Here is a 22,932-nt window from a genome sequence, read left to right as displayed (position 1 = left end):
CAGTTTTATATAATGTGATCATGGGAGGGACATCCCCCCAACTTTGTCATGTAATATAATCTAACCGGTGTGTGTGTGTGTGTGTGTGTGTGTGTGTGTGTGTGTGTTCACTCCCATCACCTCTGGCAACTCTACCTGTTAGAAGCAAGTCACAAGTCCCACCTACCCTCAAGGGGGCGGGGGGGGGCGGGGATTGTACAGGGTGTGGCCAATAGAGGCCTATGTAGTAAGCAGAGGAATGGCTGCTATGTGGAGAATGTAAAAGGGGAATGAGAATGCAGGTAGATGTATAGTGAACAATTAAAAATGGCATGGAAGTAGATATTGCAAGAGGGCCATTAAAGATAAGAACAGGGCTCTCTGACTGTAATGTGCAAACAACAGGTCTCTTGCTTTACAGTGGCCATGACAAGCTACACTTTAAAAAGCAAAATATAATAAAAATGTAAGTGGTGATAAAAGCCATGAAGGGAAGGAACACGGGGAAAGGGCTCAGAGAGTGCTGACAGGTAAGATTTGAAATAAGGGCTGGGAAAGCCACAAAAATGCAATGACATCTGAGCAAAGCCTGAGTGGAGACTCAGCTGAGGAGACCTGCAGAGGAGGAGATCTGGGCAGAAGGACCAGTATGGTGAGATGAGTGAGGGTGCCCGTGTGTATGAGGAACAGTGGGAGGTTGTCGATGCTGGCTGGTGCAGAGTGAGAGAGAGGGAGATCAGAAGGAATGCAGGAAATGAAGTCAGACCATCTGACCTTGTAACTCATGATGAGAACTTTCAATTGCACTGTAAATGGGGAATGACTGGAGAGGCCTGTGTAGACAGGGGCTCATTGATGCCTCTCTGAGGAGGTGAGAGGAAGCTGAGTAAGAAAACTGTCATGTAGGGCAGGTGGGGTATTCCAGGAAGGGTCCAGCCAGTGCACAGTCCCCATGCAGGGAAGAGCTTGAAGCACGGAAGAGATGGGAAGGCTGGTGAGGCTGCAGTAGGAGGGAGAGGAAGACAGACTTGGGGACACAGAGCACGCAGGGACTACCACATGCAGCTAGTGTATTAGTAGCTCCGACTGATAAAGTGAGACTTCATCAGCATACTTTCCCATATCTGTGCAATATCTTTAAATGCACAATATCTCTGTTATGATTAATTACTTTCACTGTCTTTAGAGAGACAGTGAATGAATATTATTAATTCACCAATTCCAGCCTACTTAAAATTGGATTGCTTATGGTGCCTCAAATATATTAGGAACTTTTAAAATTTTCAATATCTTCCCCAAGGTTGTAGTAAAAATCAGAACCCTCTTCCCCCAGCATTTTCATTATTATGGTATATGCATTACACCACATATTATCTGACTTACAATTCCCTTTCACGTATTCTCCTCTGAAAGTCTCTATACTCTTAAATTAGCAACATTTCCCTCAAAATCACTTTTGAAAATCTGTCCTTTATGGATTATTTTTCAGTGCCAGGATTTGGAAAAGCTCTGGCTATGACACACCTCCTATTCCTTAAGGAAGGATGGACATGTTCATTTATGACATACTGAGGGGAACAATGCACCATGCATGCAGCTAAGAGCACCCAGAAGGATGAGAAGATGGACACAGAGCAAGTGCCCTCCAGGAAACCAGCACCTTCCCTGTGTTGTGGAGCACAGGATTCGAACGCATGAATGCCAAGTAACATATGTATTGATTTCCAATTCTACTACCACCAAGAAGCTTATAATCACTATCTTTACTCATCTTTGGAATGAAATAACTAAGAGGAAAGCCCTTGGGCAAGAAGCTTAATAATATTGATATAATATCACTTCAAGGATTAATATGATACTTTAAAATCAATGCAGGGAACTTTCAGTCCCACAGGCAACATTCCACCAGTGAGATTTGAATTTACTATTGAACGATTCTGAACGGGTATCTGAGGGTCCCGGTTTACTGTTCCCATTGCAGGCATGCTGGAGAAAGCCAGGCCATGTAGGTGCCATTCAAGGGGAAAGCATTTCTGTAGAGAAACAAACCCCAACTACGCACAGCGATTTTCATGGTCAAATGACTTTTTCTCTTCACCTCTAGGAAATCTGCATTGGATTGAAATGTAAGGGCCAGTATAACCTTTCAGTGCAAACCGAGAAAGCTATGGCTGGGAGGGAAACAGCCAGATCCAGCCCTGTCTATTATTCTACTTAAGGGGACAGTCCCCAATGCAGTGCCATGAAATAGATTTGCAGGGGGATTAAAAAAAGACAAAAAGACTTAAAAATACCCTGATCCAAAATCAAGAGTCCATTTCCCTACTGAAAAAAGCAACCACTAATAGACAAAATCCAAGCAGTTAAACATCATCAAGCACACATCAAACTATAATACACAGGCTGGAGAGAAACCTAGTCCTCTGCTGTCTATAATGGAAACCACTGGCCACACGGGCAATCGAGCATTTAAAATGTGGCCAGTCCAAACCGAGATGGGCTGTATGTGAAAAACCCATGGCATTTCAAAACTTAGCATAAGAAAAAAAATGTTTTCCTAATAATTTTTAATGTTGGTTAATACTTTGGATATATTTAGTTAAGTAAAATATACTACTTAAATAAATTTTACCTTTATTTTCACTTTCTTAATGTGGCTTCTAGGAAATTCAAAATTATGCACATGGCTTGCATTCTCCTTCTAATGGAGAATGCTGATTTAGTGCATTTCCCCCAGAAGGTATCAGATACTCAAATTAGAAAATTGCCCAGTTGATGTGGCTCAGTGGTTGAGCATCGACCTATTAACCAGGAGGCCATGGTTCAATTCCTGGTTAGGGCTGGATCCCTAGTAGGGGGTGTGCAGGAGGCAGCTAATCAATGATTCTTTCTCATCATTGATGTTTCTATCTCTCTCCCCCGCTTCTTTGCTCTCTGAAATTTATATATAATGGATTTATATCTTCTGTGCTGGTTTTACTCATAAAGAATTTGTGCACATTATTTGCCATGTTCAAATTATTTATCTAAGCAGGTTAGAAACTTGTACCGGTTTATACTGCTCCTGTTAGAATAATTTCACAGTCCAAAGTGAAAGACTTTACAGCTCTGTTCTCTGTTCTCAAAAGCCCTGCTTGACAGGGCATACCTGTGGACCTGTGACCCCATCCACCTGCCTCACCTCATCAGTTAGCTAGCATTTCCAGAAGGAATTGGCCGGGAAGCCCTCTGGGCCACTCTCTTCAGAGTGTATGTACCTTATGCAAGTTAGGCTGTGAGGTGTGGAGAGCAGGGGCTCAATTTCAGTCCCGTTTCTACCTGCACTGCATCTCAAACTGGTCTTCACACAAAAGTGAATACATTTGGTAATTGTGGGTCACCTGGGTAAAGCTGATGGCTTAGGGAGAAGGAAGACTTCCCTTCCTGTTTTTTGTATTAGAGCAATTTTATCACATTAGGCACTGGCTGTCCACTGTGCTTCATAATTCATTTACTCAAATATCCAAATGCCACTGGCTGACAGACCTGAGCTGGGGGCCGGACATGCAGTGCTGAGTCTGTCAGGCACAGTCCTGTCCTTACCAGGGAGGAGAAAGAAAAGCACACACATCACAAAATTACAATAATTGGCCTGTGCCACCAGGGAAAAGCAGCTGGAATCATGAGAGGGATGTTGACCAGGGATCCTAATGAAGGCTTCTAAGTAACCTTCACACTGGACTTGTGGGAGCTATTTGCCTGGCAAGGTGGAGGGGCAAGGGCAGGCTGACCATGATGAGAGGGCCTTTAAAGCTGTGCTAAACATTTTCAGCATAATCCTAAAAGCAATGAAAAGCCACTGAAGGGTTTTAGGCAAGATAATGATGTGATCAGCTTTGCCTTTTAAAAATATCACTCTGGACAGACAGGCAACCAGAGGGAAGGGAGTGGGGGTGGGGGTCTTAGAGGGAGCCTAATATATGCTGATGGAAGGTCATTTGACTTTAGGTGGTGGGCACCCAGTGCAATATACAGAACTTGATAAAAAATGATAAAAAAAATATTGCTCTGGAGATGGATAAGAGTGGATGTAGGACCTACACAGAGCACACCAACAAATTCATAAAAATTAATCAAACTCTCTTTGGTCATTATTTCAATAGATACTAAGATTCAAAAATAAAAGAGGTGTGTCTGATCTACAACCACAAGATCTGAAGAGCAGAAAGCATCCTAGAGTATTCATCTGACACAAGTTACTCTCCAAGTACCGTCTGAGCATCAACTCCCACTGATTCCCCTGGCCTGGCCATGGAGCTGTTACCTCAGCCCCTGTCCTCATGCAAGCCAATCTTGCTCATTCTGGACCAGCACCCACCCATATTGGCTGACCAGCTCCTGGGTTCACCGAGAGGCTGAGTTGTCAAAGACTTAGCACACTGTGTGAGTGTGGGGATATTCCTGGTGCTTTTTTTGTGCCTAAGAACTGGGTGCCCCTCAGTATTAGCTATATTCTTGTATCCCTTCTCAAGGACACTTGGGTTCTGAACAAGCACATGTGACCTGCCAGCATCTTTTAAGAACACTATATCCATTGTCTGTTCTCAAGGCAAGAAATTCACAGAGGAAAGAAATCATTTCTATCATAAACCAATTAAACACAGATTACCTAAATTCTATAGAATGAGTCCATGAACTTTGGTTTGTTCTGAAGTCTTCTGGATGGCACTTATTTGCATATGCATGTGGCCTGCCCATATGTAACTGCTTTTCTGGAACTAACTTGGGATTGCCAGATGATGGGCCTTTACTGTTCTCCTGGATGGCAGATATCCGTTCAATTGCAAACAGCCATAAAACTAATATGTTGGCAGCTACAAAGCACATTCAGCATTCTATTAAAAATGTGTCATTTCTAAAAGTGTAAATCGCCCCCAATTAGCTCTTCCTATAATCCTTTTTATTAAAATAAAATGCCTCGCCCTAGCTGGTTTCAATGGATAGAGTGTTGGCCTGTGGACTGAAGGGTTGCAGGCTAGATCCCCAGCTGGGAGCATTCAGGAGGCAGCCAAACAATGATTCTCTTTCATCACTGATGTTTCTCTCTCTCTCTCTACCTCTTCCTTCCTCTCTGAAATAAATAAAATTAAAAGATTAAATAAAAATGTCTCAACCCCACAATTTGTTTCCTTTCCGAGTTTCCGCTGCCCCCCTCCAACAGTGAATGTCCCTTCCCGCCTAAATGAAGGTGAGCACATCCTTCTCAGAGGCAGGACCATCAACGTAAAGTATATGGGCTCAGGAAGCAGTCACACTGGGTTCCATCCTGGCTTCATCCCCTACTAAGTGTATAACTTTGGGAAAGTTTCTTAAAATCTCTGGCCCTCGTTTTTTAATGGCCCTTGTTTTTTTTCATGCATGAAATGTGGTGAACCTCCTGTATTCATTTTTTTGATGCTGCCATAACAAATTAGCACAAGTGAAAACAAGAGAAACGGACTCTTTCAAAGTTCAAGGGCCTACAACCCTGCAGTGGAGGTGTCAGCAGGGTGGCTTCTTTCCAGAGACTCTCTGGGAAAATCCTTCCTCGCCTCTCCCAACTCCCGGGATCTCCTGGCATTCCGGTACCTCTGTGCCTTCTTGTCTCAGAAACATACCAGTCCTTAGATTTAGGGCTTACCCGAATTCCAGCAGGAGTGTTACTTTCAAGATCATTAACTGATTACATTTGAGAATCAATCTATTTCCAAATAAGATCACATTCTGAGGTACTGGGTAGCCCTGAATTTGGGGGACTGCACCTATAATACCTACAGTAGAGCATCGTTCCATTGTACCCAGGAACTGTGATGGGTCCCCACTGAGTTTTAGTACCACAGTAGGTATTTAATCCCTTTTCTATATTACTAATTGTTCAACTGTGTTCTATTTTTTCTATTCAGAAAAAAGGTTACTTTTAGAGATGGCTTTGCATATATAAAGGACACGATACTGAAAATGCATTAGTGCTCAATAAGTACTATGTTTTTCTTCCCTTCCCCATGTTTATCTTGGCCTTGCAATGTGTTACTAGCACAATTCATGTGTACATCCCAAGTAATCAAAGGGTACTTCAAAGTTCTACATAAAGATAAGGACAAACGTTTCTTGCCCCTGTATGATTTCTTATGGCGAGGCAGGGTGAGTAGTTCCCTTCTCAGAACCTGACTTATTACGGTTGCTTAAGTATGAAGGACTACAGGTACCTTTAAGAGATTTTTGGATGTCTGTGGAATATGAAGGTCATGAAGAAGGCTCTGAAACTTGATTTTTGCTGTTCTTTCCCTAATGTCCTATCCATTTGGTCCATTGTCAGTTAAATGCCCGGTTCCTATTGCTTACCACCATATTACTTACAGATTTTCCTTCCTCATATAATCCCACCTCTGATGTAGTTTAAGAAGAAAAACAAAAATAGAAACGTTATTTCCACATAGTTTGTTCATCTTCAAAACAGCTGTCCTATCCTAGGTAAACAAAGGCTGAATGAAACTGCAGCTGGCAGCAGGGGGCAGTAGAGAGTTAGTCAGCACTGCCTCCTGCACTGTCCTGCTTCCTTTCATCCCACACCTTTCCTTTTCTTACCTCTTGCCCACTAATGCTCACTATCCAAGCACATGGAGACTGGGCCAATGCCCAGGCCATCTTCTCTAGGGCCACCAAAGATACTGAAATCCCAACTTGCAATTCTCAAAGAAACTAGTCTCAAGAGTAAGCAGTTTTCCAAATAGCAATTGCATTTCACTTAAATATTGTACATTCAGCCTTGCTTCAGGTCTCTACTCTAGGTTGTAAACGCCTTTACAGCAAGAAGAGGGAGGAGCAGGGTGAGAGCTTCGGCTGCTTTGCTCTCTTACAACTCATGCCTTCAGAGATTGCTCCAGTTCTGCCTGGTTCTTTCCAAGGCAGAGCTCCATTGCCTCTATGATAACTTCCTTCTCCCATGGCCTGCCTACCTACCACATTCACTGGAACAAATGCTGACTTGTGCTTTGCTTGGAGAGGAAGGAGAATTACAAACAACCCTCCAGCACAGCCAGCATGGCTCAGTGGTTGAACGCTGACTTATGAACCAGGAAGTCACATTTCAATTCCCAGTCAAGGCATATGTCCGGGTTGTGGGCCTGATCCATAGTGTAGGGCGGGCAGGAGGCAGCTGATCAATGTTCTTTCTAATCATTGATGTTTCTATCTCTCTTTCCCCTCTCACTCTCTGGAATTAATAGAAATATATTTAAAGAAAACAAACAAACAAAACAACCCTCCAAAGACTGTAGTGAAGCTGTATGAACAAAAACTCACTTCACAGAAATTATTCAACTTCCTATCTTTTCACACCTCTGGGAATTACTGTTTCTTAATATTATCCTAATTTTCTTTCTCATCATCACTTGAAAATTAAAGTAGCATTAATAACATCTTACAGCTACCCTGACATTATGTGCCACCCAAGCCGTCCACACAATGTAGTCTGTTAAACACACCACAGTCAGATAAAATACTACAGCATCCCTCAGTCACTTCAATGTGAGCCTTAAAAGTACCCCCATCCCACTGATAGTGCTATTCCTGAAGTCAATGAACCTCCAGACAAGGTGCTGAGGAAGCAGAAGTACACCGAACCTAAAACATGGCTCAAAGAGAAGCTTACAGGTTACTGGGAGGGATACCCTGAACTTGTAAAGTGACCCCTTACCTGGATTGGGTTGAAGGTATTCGATTGTTTTGGTCATTATTTCCATCACAGCCCTGCTGGTGACATCCACTTTCTGAAATGAGAAAATTAATATTCTAAATGACAAAGACCATTAGCTGTAGAATCTTAGTTTTCCCTTGAGTAGATACAGAACCACAGGCAATGCAATAGGGTAATGACAAGTCCTGAGTGGAAGGTGAAGGGCTGAAGGCTGTGAGGAGTGAGGATGGCTTTGTATCCCACGTGATCTATCGAGACTGGAAAGCCTTCATCATCTGAAGAGGATACTGGTCATTTCCTAAAATTTATTTCAAAATATACTTCATTGTCTTCTGGCAAAATAAGGTGAGGATAGCTCCCTCTTCCCATAAAAAGCTTGAGATGATCTCTAAAATGGTTCAATATTCAACTGACCCAGAAAAAAGTAAAGAAGGAAGGTGGGGGCCTGACAAAAAGGAGGGGTAAAGGAAGGGATGGGGGACATCTATAATACCTCAACAATAAAAAAGAAAGAATGAATTATTATAATTCTAAAAAAAATAAAAATAGAGCTCTAATCTTTGTGTTCACTTGAAGAACATCTGTGAAACTGCCCAGGCCATCGGGAGTATGCATTTCCAAAATTCCACTAAGTCTCTGAAAGACATCTCTTCACAGAAAAGATTCCATTACACTGCCATGCTGTCAACACAAGGCTGGGTTGGTAGAGGTGCCCAGGCCAAATGGTGGGGCTGGACAGGCCCCGATCCACAGGAACAGTACTGGACTTTGGCTGGCTGGGCTTAAAAATGCAGAGCAATGCTGAATGTAAATCTTTTGATCATTGAGCACATCCAGGTAAATAAAATCCCCAGGTGAGCCCCGGATTTACAGAGCTCATAGCAGGATTAACAGGAGCTCACCTTGCCTCGCAGGGATGATCTGTATTGAAAAATAGCAAACTGTTCCTAAACCAGAAGAGGGTGCACAGGAGAAAAAGATATCCCAGGAAAAACAAGTATTTATGGCCCAGGAATACATTCAGCACAAAATAAATGTAAATAAAAGTTAAACAAGCAGAATTAAGGAATCGTATTCCACCCCCGAGGCATTTACTGAACGTCTGTAGGGGGCTGGGAATGGTGACAAGTTTCTCTGCCCTAAAAAAGGAAAATGCAGCATCAATTGTTTATTCAAGAGACAAAGTTTTTCCTTAACTGCTGAGAACATCCAGAGTATATAAAAATCTTGCTCAAACACTTCTAATCAGCCCTTGAACTTTTGGTTAATTCTGAATAAAAGTCCTGGTGCTGGAGCCTACCCCTGCACAATTATGAATGGTCAGTATTTGTATCCAGCTGGTCACCATGTCCTCTACATTCACCCATGAAATCCTTATTTACCAACGTGCCTGGTCCGTTCATTCACTCAAGAAGGTAAATGACTAGTGGAAATAAATGTACCCTCTTCTCCAACCTCCAGCATATAACATGCTAGAGGTATGAGTGAAAGGAACTCATTTTTGGTTATAGAATTTCAGATATCAATTAGTGCATGGGGAATTTTTGTTTTGTTTTGTTTTAACTGGAGTTCAAGGGCTCTTCCCTCAATTGTATAAAAAAGTTTTCAATCATCACATTATAAAATCATCCTTTTATAGATGTGGTAAGCCTCCTTCTCTTTTATCATCTGAAACCAAGCCATAACCCACCAGAAGACTTTATCTTCTAGTTTGGTTTTTAAAAGCTTAATAGTGTCCCATTCTATGTTAGTCATACTAGTGTGTGTAAAGAAGTTTGCCATTGCTGTGATTAATAGAGGAAAACACTTTTTCCTTTGAAGTCATCATAATATAAAAATGCACTTAAAACACTCCTACTTAAAAGGTGCCTGCCTACTTAGGAACCCTGTGCCATGACCTTTGGCCTAATTGAGTTTAGCATGTCTTGGCCTTGAGCATGTTCCAAGTAGAATTTACTTCTGAAGTGAGTATGGTCCCCTGGAGTGGTACAGTTAGGACTTCTATGGCCACACGTGGCAGTTCTGGAAGCACCAGCAAATGTCAATCAAGCTCTGTGTACTCAATATCATGGAAATGAATTCAAAGGTTGTATGCAGAGCAAACATGCTGAAAGTCCAGGTTACGTGTGTGATAGGAGGAAAAGGCAGAGGTCCTGCTGACTCTATGACAAGGATTAAAGAATCCGAGGTCATATGTATCCCGAGGTCTTATGTGGCTATGATGGGAAGAAAGTTATTTCAAAGGTCAAGGTTTCTAAGATCCTTTGGATATTCTCAAGTGATCAGATGCTCGGAGGCTAACCCATTTCTAACTTGCCCTTTGCACTGCACTCAACAATAATCATAAACACCATCATCACAGAGTGTTCTGTCGGAAACTGTTCCAAAGGTCTTAAGCATCTTTATACATTTACCGTTATTTTTCGGACCATAAGACGCTCCGGACCATAAGATGCACCAGTTTTTAGAGAAGGGAAATGAAGAAAAAAAGATTCTGAAACAAATAGTGTCCTAAAATATTTTATGTGCATTAAAACCCAACATCACAGTCATAAACACATGTAATCAACCCTGTAAACAGCAGCATTTAGAACCATTTTAGAGCCGGGCAAGCACACAGAGACCACACAGAGCCGGGCAAGTAAAAAAACTTTTTTTTTTTAAAAGTATATGTGTAGGCTATATTTGGACCATAAGACGCAGGGACTTTCCCCCCCCCCCCACTTCTGGGGGGGAAAAAGTGCGTCTTATGGTCCGAAAAATACGGTAATCCTCAGAAACCTATGAACTAGATACAGAGAAGATGAGAAACGTGCCCAGGTCGGGCTCTAGAACCCATGCTCTTAACCACTAATTCTCGAGAGAATATGCTCCTCATAAAAAGAGAGGAAACAGGAACATCTCCGAACCTGAAAAGAGGGAGCCGGTCAGAGATGGAAGTGTCCTTGTGTTGTCCTCCGAAGGAGGCCTGGGGACCTGGCAGTGGCCAGGAGAAAAGCACCTGTCACCCCATCCTCTGCTTGCAATTTGAAAATACCCAAGATCTGTGGAAACTTCATCCACAAGCACGATTCTATCCTGGGCCTCAGTGAAAGATACTCTCCCACACATCCTGTTAACTGTCTAGTGATTATCTGTCAGAGTAAAATAAAAAGGGAGAGCCTAGTGAATGATTTGCTAAGAGTTGTGCCCTGCTTGGGGTATGCCCTGATAATGCTGTATACAAATAATTGTATTGGATAAAGTTGTTTTCAGAGTTTGATTTCAATTGAAGGTTATTTTGCACTGTGATCAAAAAGATTTACCTACAGCTAGCACTATAATGATGTCTCGTTTAGGTAACTAGGAGTCTGCCTCATTGGGCACAAAGTCCGTAAAGTCTGTATGGGCTCCTGCCTGGGAGATTTCTGTTAAATCACAGAGGACGCTGAGGTTGTTTCTATTCCTACTCCCAGGAGCTGAACCCTGCTCTGGGGAGCACACTTAATGAATGCTCTAATATTGGTCTCGCTAATGTGTTTGTGTTTCCCCCGAGAATACTGGCTTTTGCCAAGCTATTGTAGTAGCTTCTCTTTATGGAGCAGGAGTAGTTGGCTCTCTTATTTACAGCGCCCAGAGGGAGAGGCAGCTCCATGCCCAAAATGAGAGCCACTTTTCATGCCTCCCTTGGTTCCCTCCTTGTGGACCATTCAGGATTCACACTGCTAGCATCCAGCTTCTACAGAGAATCTACTCCAAGTGCAGAATCTACTCCAAGCCTTCACTTTCTAAATAGGCAAGTCTAGACCTAGGCAAGGGAAATGAACTCCCTCAGGTCTCAGGATCAGTGTGGCCTTGATAGGGGGCAAGCAGTCCTGAAGGTCCTGGATCCGAGGGTTTCTAAGAAAGAGTGCTAGAGGAACAGAACTGTCCAATGACCATCCGTAGGAAGGAGGCTGGCCAATTTCTACCTTCTTTTCACCTCCATCCCCACTAACAAGGTCAAGACTCTTTTCGCTAAACTAAGCCATGCTGTGACAGCCGGGGACAGGCTGAGGGCCATTACCCTGCAAGAACCGTGAATGTGCCTTGTTAGGCACTTGCCAGGAAGGCTATTTATAAACCTAATCTGCCTATGTCCAGCACATATCCTCTTGTTAACAGGCCTGTGGTGTAGTTCACACGCACTGAGATTTCCACTTAAGTAATTTATTATAACTGGCAAGAGATTTTCCCATCGGAGAGCAGCGGAGTTTAACTTTGAACTGGTGACACATAGCTAATGCTTTCCTCAAGGCCAAAGTCTCCTGTTACTTGAAAGGGAGTCTGGATGTGTCCTAAATTTCAACTTCTATTCTTATGAGCTCCTGAGCCTCTATTTTTGTAACTAATCTTGTTTGGACCGGGGTAGGAAGCCATTAGGGAAGGCTGTTTAGAGAAAGTGAACTCTAAGCATATAGGGTGCCCCCAAACATGTACGGTATACACACTTTAAATAATTATAAAGGCAGTGCTTATGGAAATAGATTTCATTTTTCAAAATTGAGCTATCAGCTGTTAACATGTGCATACATTTTTTGGGATACCCTGCATACAGATAAGTGCATGTTTTCAGAAAATAAAAACTCTACACAAAATAATTTTTTCCCTGAAGGTAAAAGCATAGACATATATTCTTCTGGTATTTTTCTTCAACTTTCTCAATACCAACATTTTAGCAAATGTCCATACAGTTGACCCTTGAACAATGTAAGGATCAGGGATACCAATCCCCCATGCAGTCAAAATCCGCATATAACTTTTGACTCCCCCCAAACTTAACTTATTCCTCGGTATCCATGAGGGATTGGTTTTCCTGGATCCCCCATCCCACATTTACAAAAATCCCTGGTGCTCAAGTCCCCTGTATGAAATGGCATAAAACAAGGCATACAGTCAGCCCTCTGCATCCTCAAACTCCCAACAATGGATTGAGACAGTGCAGGGTTTTATTGAAAGAAGGTTGCATATAAGCGGGTCCTGCAGTTCAAACCTGTGTGTTCAAGGGTCAGCTGTACCTTAGAGTCAGAAATGTCTTCCTCTACTATCCTGGCTTATACTTTACAGTGTTGGGTAGGGAGAAAAATAGCTCTCTCAACCTCTTAAAAATGTAACATTTTTCTTCTTTAGCTCAGGCAAGGGTTGGCACACTGGCCAGCAGGCAAAAACCAGGATAGTACCTGTTTTTACATTTTTGTTTTTTAAAATGTATCTGTATTGCTGAAGGTATCATAGATGTCCCTCTTTTAGCCCCCAATCTGGCCCTCCCAGGCCTACCACACTATTGTCTGTGCCCAAGGGTTATGCATATGTGTATATAAGTTCTTCGGTACATTTTGAAATGGTTGAGAAAATTCAAAAGAAGGCTCCTCTTTCAGTGGACATAATTATGTGAAATTTAAATTTCAGAGCTTTTTAGATTAATTGTATTGGAACTTAGCTACATCATTGTTTAGACAGTGTCAACAGTTGCTTTTACTCTTTAACAGCAAAAGTGAAGAGTTGCGATAGAGACCACAGAGGCCCTGTGGCCCCCAAAGCCCAATATACTTATAGAAAGAGAGCGCCGATCCCTATGCTGAGGTTCTCGTTTCCCTAAGGTACGACACGCTGGTCTATGAATGAGGCTGGTCATTTTGCCAGCTGCCTCAGTCTTTAGAGACAAGATACAAGAGAACTGAAAGGCACTGAACTGACTAGAATGGGGTTATTGTTTTGAGGCATCTGAATATTATCCACACGAACACAGCGCTCTTTGTGGAGCTGCAAAAGAACTGAAACATACAACTTCATTTCATCAGATACTGCCTTATACCAGATGCGGTCACGGGGACACACGAACAGAGCTGAAGAAAAAAATACACACCTGAAAACGGAGCACAGTGTGTGGACTTAATGAGCAGTATAAATAGATGAATCAGCACCCACTTGGACAGGGGTAACTCACAACAGCTGTCCAAAATGAAAACATTAAAATGTCAAATGGAAAACTAAAATCTTTTCAAATTCTTCATTTTCTATCCTGGACTTCAAGAGAATAGACATATTAAGAATGCACACACAACTCATGTAAAGCAATGAGAACCCTGCATGAGGACACCTATTGAAACCATTCAGAGAGACGTGATGAAGCAGCATCCTGCGGACGTTTCTCTGGCAGCCAGATGCAGGCTGGTCCAATGCAATGTTCTTCATAGTTCCCTACCGATCAGAAGAGGTCACGTACCTCTGCCATTTGGCAGTCACCGTATGTATTCAGAAAGTCTGATTAACAAACAAGGTGTTGAAAAGCAAAAATAAACAAGGCATTGTCTTGCTAATCTTTTGGCACATGGAATGATGTCCAACCTACTGAGCCACCTCAGAAAGGGCTCTTGCCCATCTTCTTGGGCATTCCCTTCAATGAATATTACCTTGGAGATATATTTGAAAACATAACTGAGAAGAAATCTATCTTCCCTAAATTTCAGGATAAGCAAAAAGATACCTTATTGGGGGCTCTCTCCTATCTTACAATTCGTTACCAGAAAATGAATATCTTAGTACAAAAAGCCACATGATCTCTTTTATCACCACACCTATGAGGAAGACAGCCATGAACATGACAGACATCCATGGGTGCACTCAGGGATGTGTGTCAGTCTTGGTTGGGACTTGACTCCTTTTCTCTCCCATTTGGGATAAATCACTAAAATTCAAGTTAGAGTGATGTTATTAAAAAGTGGCGTCATTAGTAACAAGTCACTTGCCACAAGACTCAAAAGTGATGATACTCAGTGTGTTTCACACTGCAACTGAGAACTGTAGGTTTAGCCTCTGCTTACACGTGGGCAGTGATGGGGAATTCAGTCTCTCTTTTTCAACAGCTCTGACAGTTGAAAGTTCTTTCTTATGTTGAACTTGACTCTATCTCCCCACAGTTTCTACCATAAATGGGTAATTCTATCACTTGAGGTTGGATAGGATCTAACCCTTCCCTACCCAATAACTAATAAAGTATACAAAGATAATGACCAGGGGCCTTCTATCAGCCTTTCCCCACACCCCACTCTTCCATACTCTCCTATGGAATAGCATTCTTTCTTTTTTCTCTCAACATCCAGTTTTTCTTTAAACTTGAGGCTGCCCCTTAAAAAGAATTCCTTTCTTATTAAAATGATTTATATTGAACATGTCTAACCCTAATGCCCCTCTGGTTTCAACATACAGGATTTCCCAGCATACTTTTCAGATTGCAAAGTGAGACACTATCCCCCTTGGCTCGGACTGCTGCATTACCCATATGTTCAGGGCCATCAGGAAACTTAGGATTTAGCTCAGGTGCTCTCTCCTCTAGGAAGCATCCACTGATCTATCTGGCCTGAGTTAGTTCTTCCCTGGGCATCACGACCAGGACATCAAGCACGATGCCCTGCATGCCACTGATGTATGTGCCCACTTCTTCCAGCAGAACTGGAAACTCCTAGAACCTAGGAACTGTGCCTTCACTGCCTTTGCATCCTGTATTTATAGACATTCCTTGTGAATTAATGAACATAACTATATACACACAAATGCAGAATCACTGAGGCAACAGATGGAAATTTGAGAAGGAACAAGAGGGTCCTCAAATTCAAGAACTTCCACTTGACAAAAAGTCTACAAGCTTTTCACACACAATGTCTGCACCATAGAAGAAATTAAGTTTGTGTTTAATAAAGCTGGTAAGCAACAGATGCCATTTAAAATGAACATAGAAACGGTTCCAGTACAAGGCACACAAAGAGGAGGAGAAAAAAGGGTACTGGGCAGGGTTCCTGCAGAGACAACACAGAAGCAGAAATTCAGGCAATCAGCTGTGGGAGGGGAAGGCTGTAGGGACTGACAGACACAAATGGTAATTTCACTTCATCTTAGCAGGAGAGAGGCTGTGGTGGCTGATTAGAAAAACAACTTCTAGGAATCCCCACTTCTCTCTCTTGGTAGTGCTGCTTGATGCAAACCTCTAATTTATTTCATTCTGTTGTTTAATTGCACCTCTGAGAATACAGCTGAACAAGCTCTCTACTCTGAATCCTTATGATCAGAAAGCCAACTGTAAAAGGATGATTCTTCTGTAGCGTTGGGAATACTGAGCTAAAACACTTTTGTGAGTAATAAACATATTTTAGTATATGTGGTGCCGAAGCGAGCACTGTGAGTAATAAACATATTAACAGGAGAGAAAATATTTGATATTCTAAATCCAAAGGATGTGCTTTCTAATTACCACAGAAATCTTTACTGTTATTAAAAATTTAGCCTGGATAAATAGTAAAAAATTTGCAACAGAGCCACAGATAGACAATAGATGTGTGAAATAAAATGGAATAAAACAGATTTTCACACTGCACTGAAATTTAAATCTCTCAATTTACATAGATATAAACCCAAATACAAAACCCCAGGCATGTTCTTTAAAGGATTACTAAGTATTTATTGTAGGAATATCTAGATTTTGAAATGAACCTCCAGAAACTCATTATTTTTCTAGAAAATGGTAGAAATAAACCTCATCTTCATACTCAAGGGATGTCTGGGACTTTGCCTGAGGTAAAATATTTGCAATATCCTCTTTTATTTCAATTAGTTTGCAAGATTAGAATGGATTCAAAACCTCAATTAGTCTTTGAGTTACAAACTCTGTTCTACAAATTTCTTATTCTGTTTACTATCATTTAAGAAACACAAATCAGTCTGTCTTCGCTTAGCCGGGGAACCTTCATCCCGGCAAATGAAGAAGGCAGAAGTCAAACTCTGACTCCTTAGCTCTAAATTCCTAAATATCTGCCTAATCTGTCATCAATGACATGGCACTGGCCAGGTGACATACTGTAAATTCCTTCCAGGGTGAGGATGGAAGGAGAGACACATCAAAGGATAGGGAGGACTAAGGAAGAGCAAATGTAGACAGAGATTGGTCCAAATGAACAGACTTACATGGTTGCTCATAATGAGCGCAGAACTCTAACATTACAGACAGTAAAGTCAGACTCAAGTCATTCTGAGCAGGTATGTCAGTGTCTGGAGATTCAGATGCTATAGAAGAGGAATAGGTAGAATACTGTTTCCAGAACTATGAACAGCCATGGCTGCCAGCTCTGGTTGATGATCAGGTGGCATTCAGTACTGCCCAGAGATGAGAAATGGGGACCAGTGCCAGCTTCAAACCAGTGGGGGTGACTGGCTGCCAGGCATTTGGCATAAGAAGCTGGCTTCCCAGACTCCTGGTTGGGACTGAGGACTCATATTTAATCTCCTCTCTCATGGGTACTATCCTATCAGTGACGTCCATCTCAAGAACTTAGAATGATCAGCTGGGTGAATACTACAGAGTCATTTTATGAGACTACTGTCTCTTAGTAACTCATCTTTTTTTCAGGAACTCAAACGTGTCCTATTCTCTCTTATTTGTTGTTCCCTGGATCAGAAACACACAAGGCTCTTCTAACTCTTACCCATGCCCTGCATCTTCACTTAAATAGTGTAGAGGGCCAAATGGGAAGACACCTGGACATTCTATAGATTGTTGTTGACTGGGCCCGGGATAGTGGCAGAATCATGTCAGTTGCACTGCCGCCCTGGGAGTGCGGAGATGTTCTTAGTTCCTGGCTAATGTGTTTGTTCAGGAGGAAGGAGTGGGTGGAGCCTGGGCTCTCCCAGGCTCCTTGTTTTCCTGTGAAACCCCTTGTTAGATTGGAGTATAAATAGATGTGCTGCCTGGCTCAGGAGGTTGTCAGTCTGTCTCTCCAGCAGAGGAGGTCAGCGGCCCTCCCAGCTCCCAGCTTGAAATCTATTTCTATGTCTTCTCTCTTTATTTCTAATATTTCTCAATCCCTGGGCACCTCCACTTAGAACCGGTTCATTCATCTCTCTTTCCATGCGGTACACAGAAAAGGGAGATCCCCGCAGCTTCAGACCCTCGCAAAATAGCAGGGAAGTCTTCTCTATGTGGGTGAGTCTCCTCTCTGCTAAGCTTCTCTAGTGCCATGTCTCGTTCCCCTTGCCACACTGGTTGGTATTTGTCCATAGTCTTCCTTCCCCACTAAACTAAGAACTCTATGCAGTCAGGAACCTTGTCTATCCTGTTCACAGCCATACCTCCATGCCTAAAGCTCATAGGAGGCACAAAACAAGAATTTGTTAAATGTATCAATGAACTCATCAGAAGAAAAATCTTAAAATAAAATGAGGCAGAGAATATTCAGGAATTTTTTTTGTTGGACTCTTCCCACAAAGAGCAAAAATAGAAAAATTCAGGCAGCCCACTGGAACTCATGCGAAGTAAGTAAAAACTATGATTTCTGGGTATCACAGGCTTTTGACACCCTCTTTGTTCAAGGACAGGGTTTATATTTCCAGGTCCTTTGTCCATATGCAATTTAGCACCTAAAATGATTCTTTGCACAGAGTGACACACACACTTCACCATAAGCCTAAGTATCACTTGCTAAAAACAGTCTCAAAGTGAAAGAAAAAAGATAAATGATGGCAATATGTCACAAGAAAAATGGAATGGGATCTTTTATTCACCTCCAGGTTCACTTACTGAGAACCTACTTTTAGGCAGAATGCTTAAGGATTTACACTATTTTTCACCCTTCATAAAAGTCCTTCAAAAAGTGATTCATATTCTCTTCTTATACTTATAAAAGCATAGAGGCTCCACGCAATAAACTGACCTATGCAACCAGCAGCAGAAGAGGGAGAGTCAGGGTGAGAAGGATCCACCACGGCCTTCTCCCCACATCGCCCTGCTCTTATGGCTGGCACGGTCCTGTAGGGAAAGTCTTCTGAAGCCAGAAAGTGACACAAACTCTCCCCAAAACATTTAAGGCACCGTTTCCCCACCTTCTCTTTCTTCCCACCTCACCACATTTCAATGCCAGCTCCACGTGGTCCCTATTTGGAAGAGTGATGATAAAATCCACAAGTAAAAGTACATGATGGAATTTCACCTTCATTGACATTTTGTTCTTGGGGCAGTACAAAGGGATGACAGGATACTTTGCATTTTCAGTTGTAAAATAAGACACTAAAAAAAGAGAATTTTCAAGAATAACAAAATGTATTACCAGGTACCAGTGGAGGACATTCTCCCTTCTCCTCTTTAGGATGCTGGGCAGTTTTGTAACAAAGGGGGTTTTGTGTGGTGAAGACTTACCCGCTCCATCTCCTTGAAGTCATGATCTAGCTTGGTTCCTTCAGCTCCTCCAACCTTTTCACTCACTTTCTGTGGAAAATAACCAAAACCAATTATTATAAAGTTTCCTTTAAAAACCTCTTACAAGTTTTATGCACCTTCACAAATATCATTGAGTATAATCTCACAACCATTTTGTGACATAGGCAGAAAGTCCCATTTTCACTGTGGCTCCTAGGGTTTAAATAATTTACCTGATAAGATCTGAAAAATGAAATTCAAATACTCCTGTGTCTTCTGATTTCAACCCCAATGCTCTTTCTATTATATAAATCATTATATAACTATCTAGTCAGTAACATTTTCCTTTTGAAAGTTCTAAGGGACAACAGCACTATATAATAATCCTCTCCCTCTGCTAATGGATCTAAAATGCTACCTAGGTAGAAAATTGCTACTTCTTCAACTTATTCCTCAAGGGCTATTGAACAGAAAATCACAAACATCTATCAAACTGGAGAGAAAAAACTATCAGCTCAGCCAATCTTCAGGTAAAAAAACTTGTGCAGTAATCTTATAATGCTCCTTGTAGCTGTCTATATTCTTATATATGTAATATAAACTATATGGAAAAATTATTATGGACATTTCTGTACCCTCAATGAATTCCCATTATCATACATTGTATATTCATCCATTTACCCAAGCAAATGGTCATTTTTCCAAATGTAGAATTCATGTTCATAAAAAATTTGATGACCTATCTATTATGAAGAAGATTCAAATGAAGACTAATGAAAATTTATTAAGGAATCACAAGAAAATGGCTTTGGTATCATCAAAGATGTGGATATTAAGTGCTAATGACACAACAATTCCATTCCTCTAACTGTAAAGGTACTTAGGCACTTTTCAATAAGACATTATTATACACGAGTTATCATGCACATATAATATATCAAAGTATGATTTCTCATTTTCTTTAATAGCCACTGGTTGGGGGTTTTTGCAAGGATTCCCACCATGACCAGACCTACAGCAACCTCAGTAACAACCTGAGAATTCCAGTGAGCCCCTTCTAAAAGGGCTCCTGGATGCATGGTCCTGTCTCTTGGCTATGGAAGTTCTGGTATTCCCTTGTTGGGGGCTGAGGTGTATTCCTTACCCTTTCTTTCTCTGTCTTAAATTCCCTTAGAAGTGATCGCTTGGAAAATCAAGAGTCTGAACTCTACCACTACTTTGGCCCTGTATAGCAGATACCATTCATTTAATCCCGGCAGCAGTAATAAAAAGAATATGCTGTGATAGAAGGCCACAGTAAGTACTGGTTCCACTACTTTTTGCTAAGTACACAGAATTGTTATGAAAATAAAAAGACGTAATAAATTTAAGGATATGTGTCAGAACCTACGAGATATGCAGGATATCACAGTTCCCTTCTCTCACCAATCAAGTGTATATCTGCTTATAGTACCCTGGCCATTTATTTACTTCTTACTTCATACTTTGGGAAGAATCTAGCAATTTTCATTATCATAAGACATGTGAATAAAGGTCAATGATGAAAAGTGAAAGGTTGAAACAATAATTAACATCTTTAATTTGTATAGCTGACATACTTGTAATTTATCATTGGTGTAACACAAGAACTATGGAAAACATTACTGTTATTACTATGTTTCAGATGATTAAACTCAGAATTGCATAAATTGAATTGTCTATGCATAGTACTCACCTTTATCTAGGAAGGGGCGAAAACAGGACCTGAATGCAATTTTCCCAAGCTAAACCCTGGGCTCTGCAGTCACACCACTGCTTTGAAGAGCTGTCCATGGTACTGGCCTTCTCTGCCCAAAGTTCTGTTAGATTCAGATGGCCAGAAGTAGACTCACTATCGTGTTAACCCTTGGTCCCTGACATCACTCTCTCACTTAACCTGAGTCCTGGGTGGTGCTGACTATTAAGTATTTCAATAGTATGCACATAGACCCAGGCTTCATCTGGCATTATGACAACCACATCTAAAGCCAGCACCAATTGTGACCTGGCCCAGCAATTCTTTACCAAATGAGATTGGGGCTGGGGAGGCCATAGTATTCAGCTTAAAACCTCTTGAGTGAGAGTCTGGTTCCCAGTGATTTGATCTGCATACTTAGGTTTTAGTTACAGAAAGTCAGAAATCAAAGGGGCCTTAGAAATTATCACATTTTCCCAATCACCAAATCAATTTTTACTCTGATTTTTTATACTGGTTCCCTTTCTTTCACTTTGCTCAGGAATGACTGTTTTAGCTCATTCTGCCAGTCCTCTTATGTTTTATTCTTGAAGTATGTGGGGTTTTTTAGTTAAATTTTGGTGGGAAGCTAATCTAATTAAACCCTCCACACAATAAAAAAATATATACTACACAATCCCAAGTTAACTATCTCTCAGATCTTCCTGACTGGCTCCAATGTCAGGGAACTCACCAAGGACCCATTTCAATGATCCTTTATGGGTCACTATAGATGTAGACCCCTCCTATGACTTATGATATTTAATTTTAATTTGCAAAAATATCACACACAAAAACACAAAACTGAGACATGTCTCTGTAGTAACATTAAAGAATCCTGTTACCATGGGGTTAAGCACATTCTGCCCACCTCTAGGAAATAAAATTTGGCCCCCACCGAAACCACGAGGACTTATATCACAATTTCAATTCTATATCACTCAACTGAGAGTGAATTTAATTTCCCCACTTTTTTTCATTATCAACAGGTTAGAAGCACAGTTGCTAGGTCACTGTATCAAACAGGATACCAAATTGAATTATTTTGTCCATTAATAATTTAGAACTAGTCCTGGCAATTCACACTGCAGCCATTTTTACTGGGCTTTAACTATTTGGTTTAAGTTCTGTATATGTGGGTGGAGGGGGGAGAGAGGGAAGAATGAGACTATAAATATCTTTCTCTTCTTAACAAAAGCTGACATTTGACCTGCTTTGAGAGAAATGGTTCAGCAAACAGTGAATGAGGCCATTAGATACTGGTACTAACTTGATATAAAATTTTTTAATCTAATTAGATTCTTGGGAAAATAAGAATATTCAACATGACATCTACATGGTTCTCTGGGCTATTGTTTTTACAAACCACAAAGGATCTAAATATATCAAGGCATTGAATTAAACCAGTGGCCAAATAACAACTGTCACATTCCTTAAGAGTATGCCCAATGTTCTCCTCCTGCTCTTTAAATAACATTATTAAAATGTCCATGCATAGGCATCAAGGTACAGAGTACAAGCTCCCTAAGACCACTTGGCCAAAATGAGTTTTGCTTTCCCTACCAAGTGTCATTTATGTAACAATAGCTTTGCCCTATTTTCCAGTGAGGTGATTCCTGAAACTAAAGTTTCATAGTATTGAATATTTTCTGTTGCTGTTCAGAACACTTTGGCTAATGTTGAAAATTTTATCCTTGTTTAAATGAAAATCAGCAAGTTACTGGAACTTAAAAAGTACAAATGAACTGTAATATACCCCTTGTATCATCTAAAAAATTCCTCTATTCAAATATCTATTTAGTACAACATTGAGAGCTTATGCTTCTAATCCCATCTTCTCTTCCACTCCATGTACGCTGTATTCCAACCAAACTCCAAATCCCATCTTCCTCTCTCTTATTCTTCATTGTATTCCTCACAACAGGTACTCAGAAAGATCTATATCTGAACCACAATGTACTTGTGTAAATATAAATGTTAAGATGACTGAGAGGAGGGTAAAGTGAGGCTGATCACCTCACTTTAGGATGGTCTTTGAAAAGGCACAACTTAAAAAGAAAATATAAATAATACAACCTACTCATGTTTTACTATTAAATTAAAAGTATTATTTCTGAGTCTGCAGTCTCATTTTTCTCTCTATACAAAATGAGAAAGATGTCACAGGGAGCCAGCAGCAAGCAACAGCTTAAATAATTGACCACTGTTCTCAGCTCAAATGATGCTGCACTGCTTCCCACAATGACGCAGCCTCCCCCTCAGCAACCATCAGTCTAGGCAAAAGAC

At 41.1% G+C, this 22,932-nt stretch overlaps 1 protein-coding gene across 5 annotated transcripts in view; it reads right to left on the bottom strand.

Annotated features, from left to right (window-relative positions):
• The window catches only part of SH3GL2 (SH3 domain containing GRB2 like 2, endophilin A1), a 171,833-nt gene that overhangs the window by 19,817 nt on the left and 129,084 nt on the right, over positions 1-22,932 (bottom strand). For 4 of the 5 annotated variants that reach the window (XM_036434128.2, XM_036434130.2, XM_036434131.2 and 1 more), the window contains exons 2-3: positions 18,894-18,962; positions 7,694-7,766 (exon numbers count right to left, since the gene is read on the bottom strand). In XM_036434128.2, the coding sequence (XP_036290021.1) occupies positions 7,694-7,766; positions 18,894-18,962 (142 nt within the window). Of the gene's footprint in view, positions 1-7,693; positions 7,767-18,893; positions 18,963-22,932 lie in introns of those variants that run through there. The other variant, XM_036434134.2, reaches the window with a different exon arrangement.

The sequence above is a fragment of the Pipistrellus kuhlii genome, unplaced genomic scaffold (genome assembly GCF_014108245.1).
Source record: "Pipistrellus kuhlii isolate mPipKuh1 unplaced genomic scaffold, mPipKuh1.p scaffold_m20_p_12, whole genome shotgun sequence".
Lineage (NCBI taxonomy): Eukaryota > Metazoa > Chordata > Mammalia > Chiroptera > Vespertilionidae > Pipistrellus > Pipistrellus kuhlii.
Note: the sequence above shows the minus strand (reverse complement) of the source record. Positions and strands in the feature narration are given on the sequence as shown.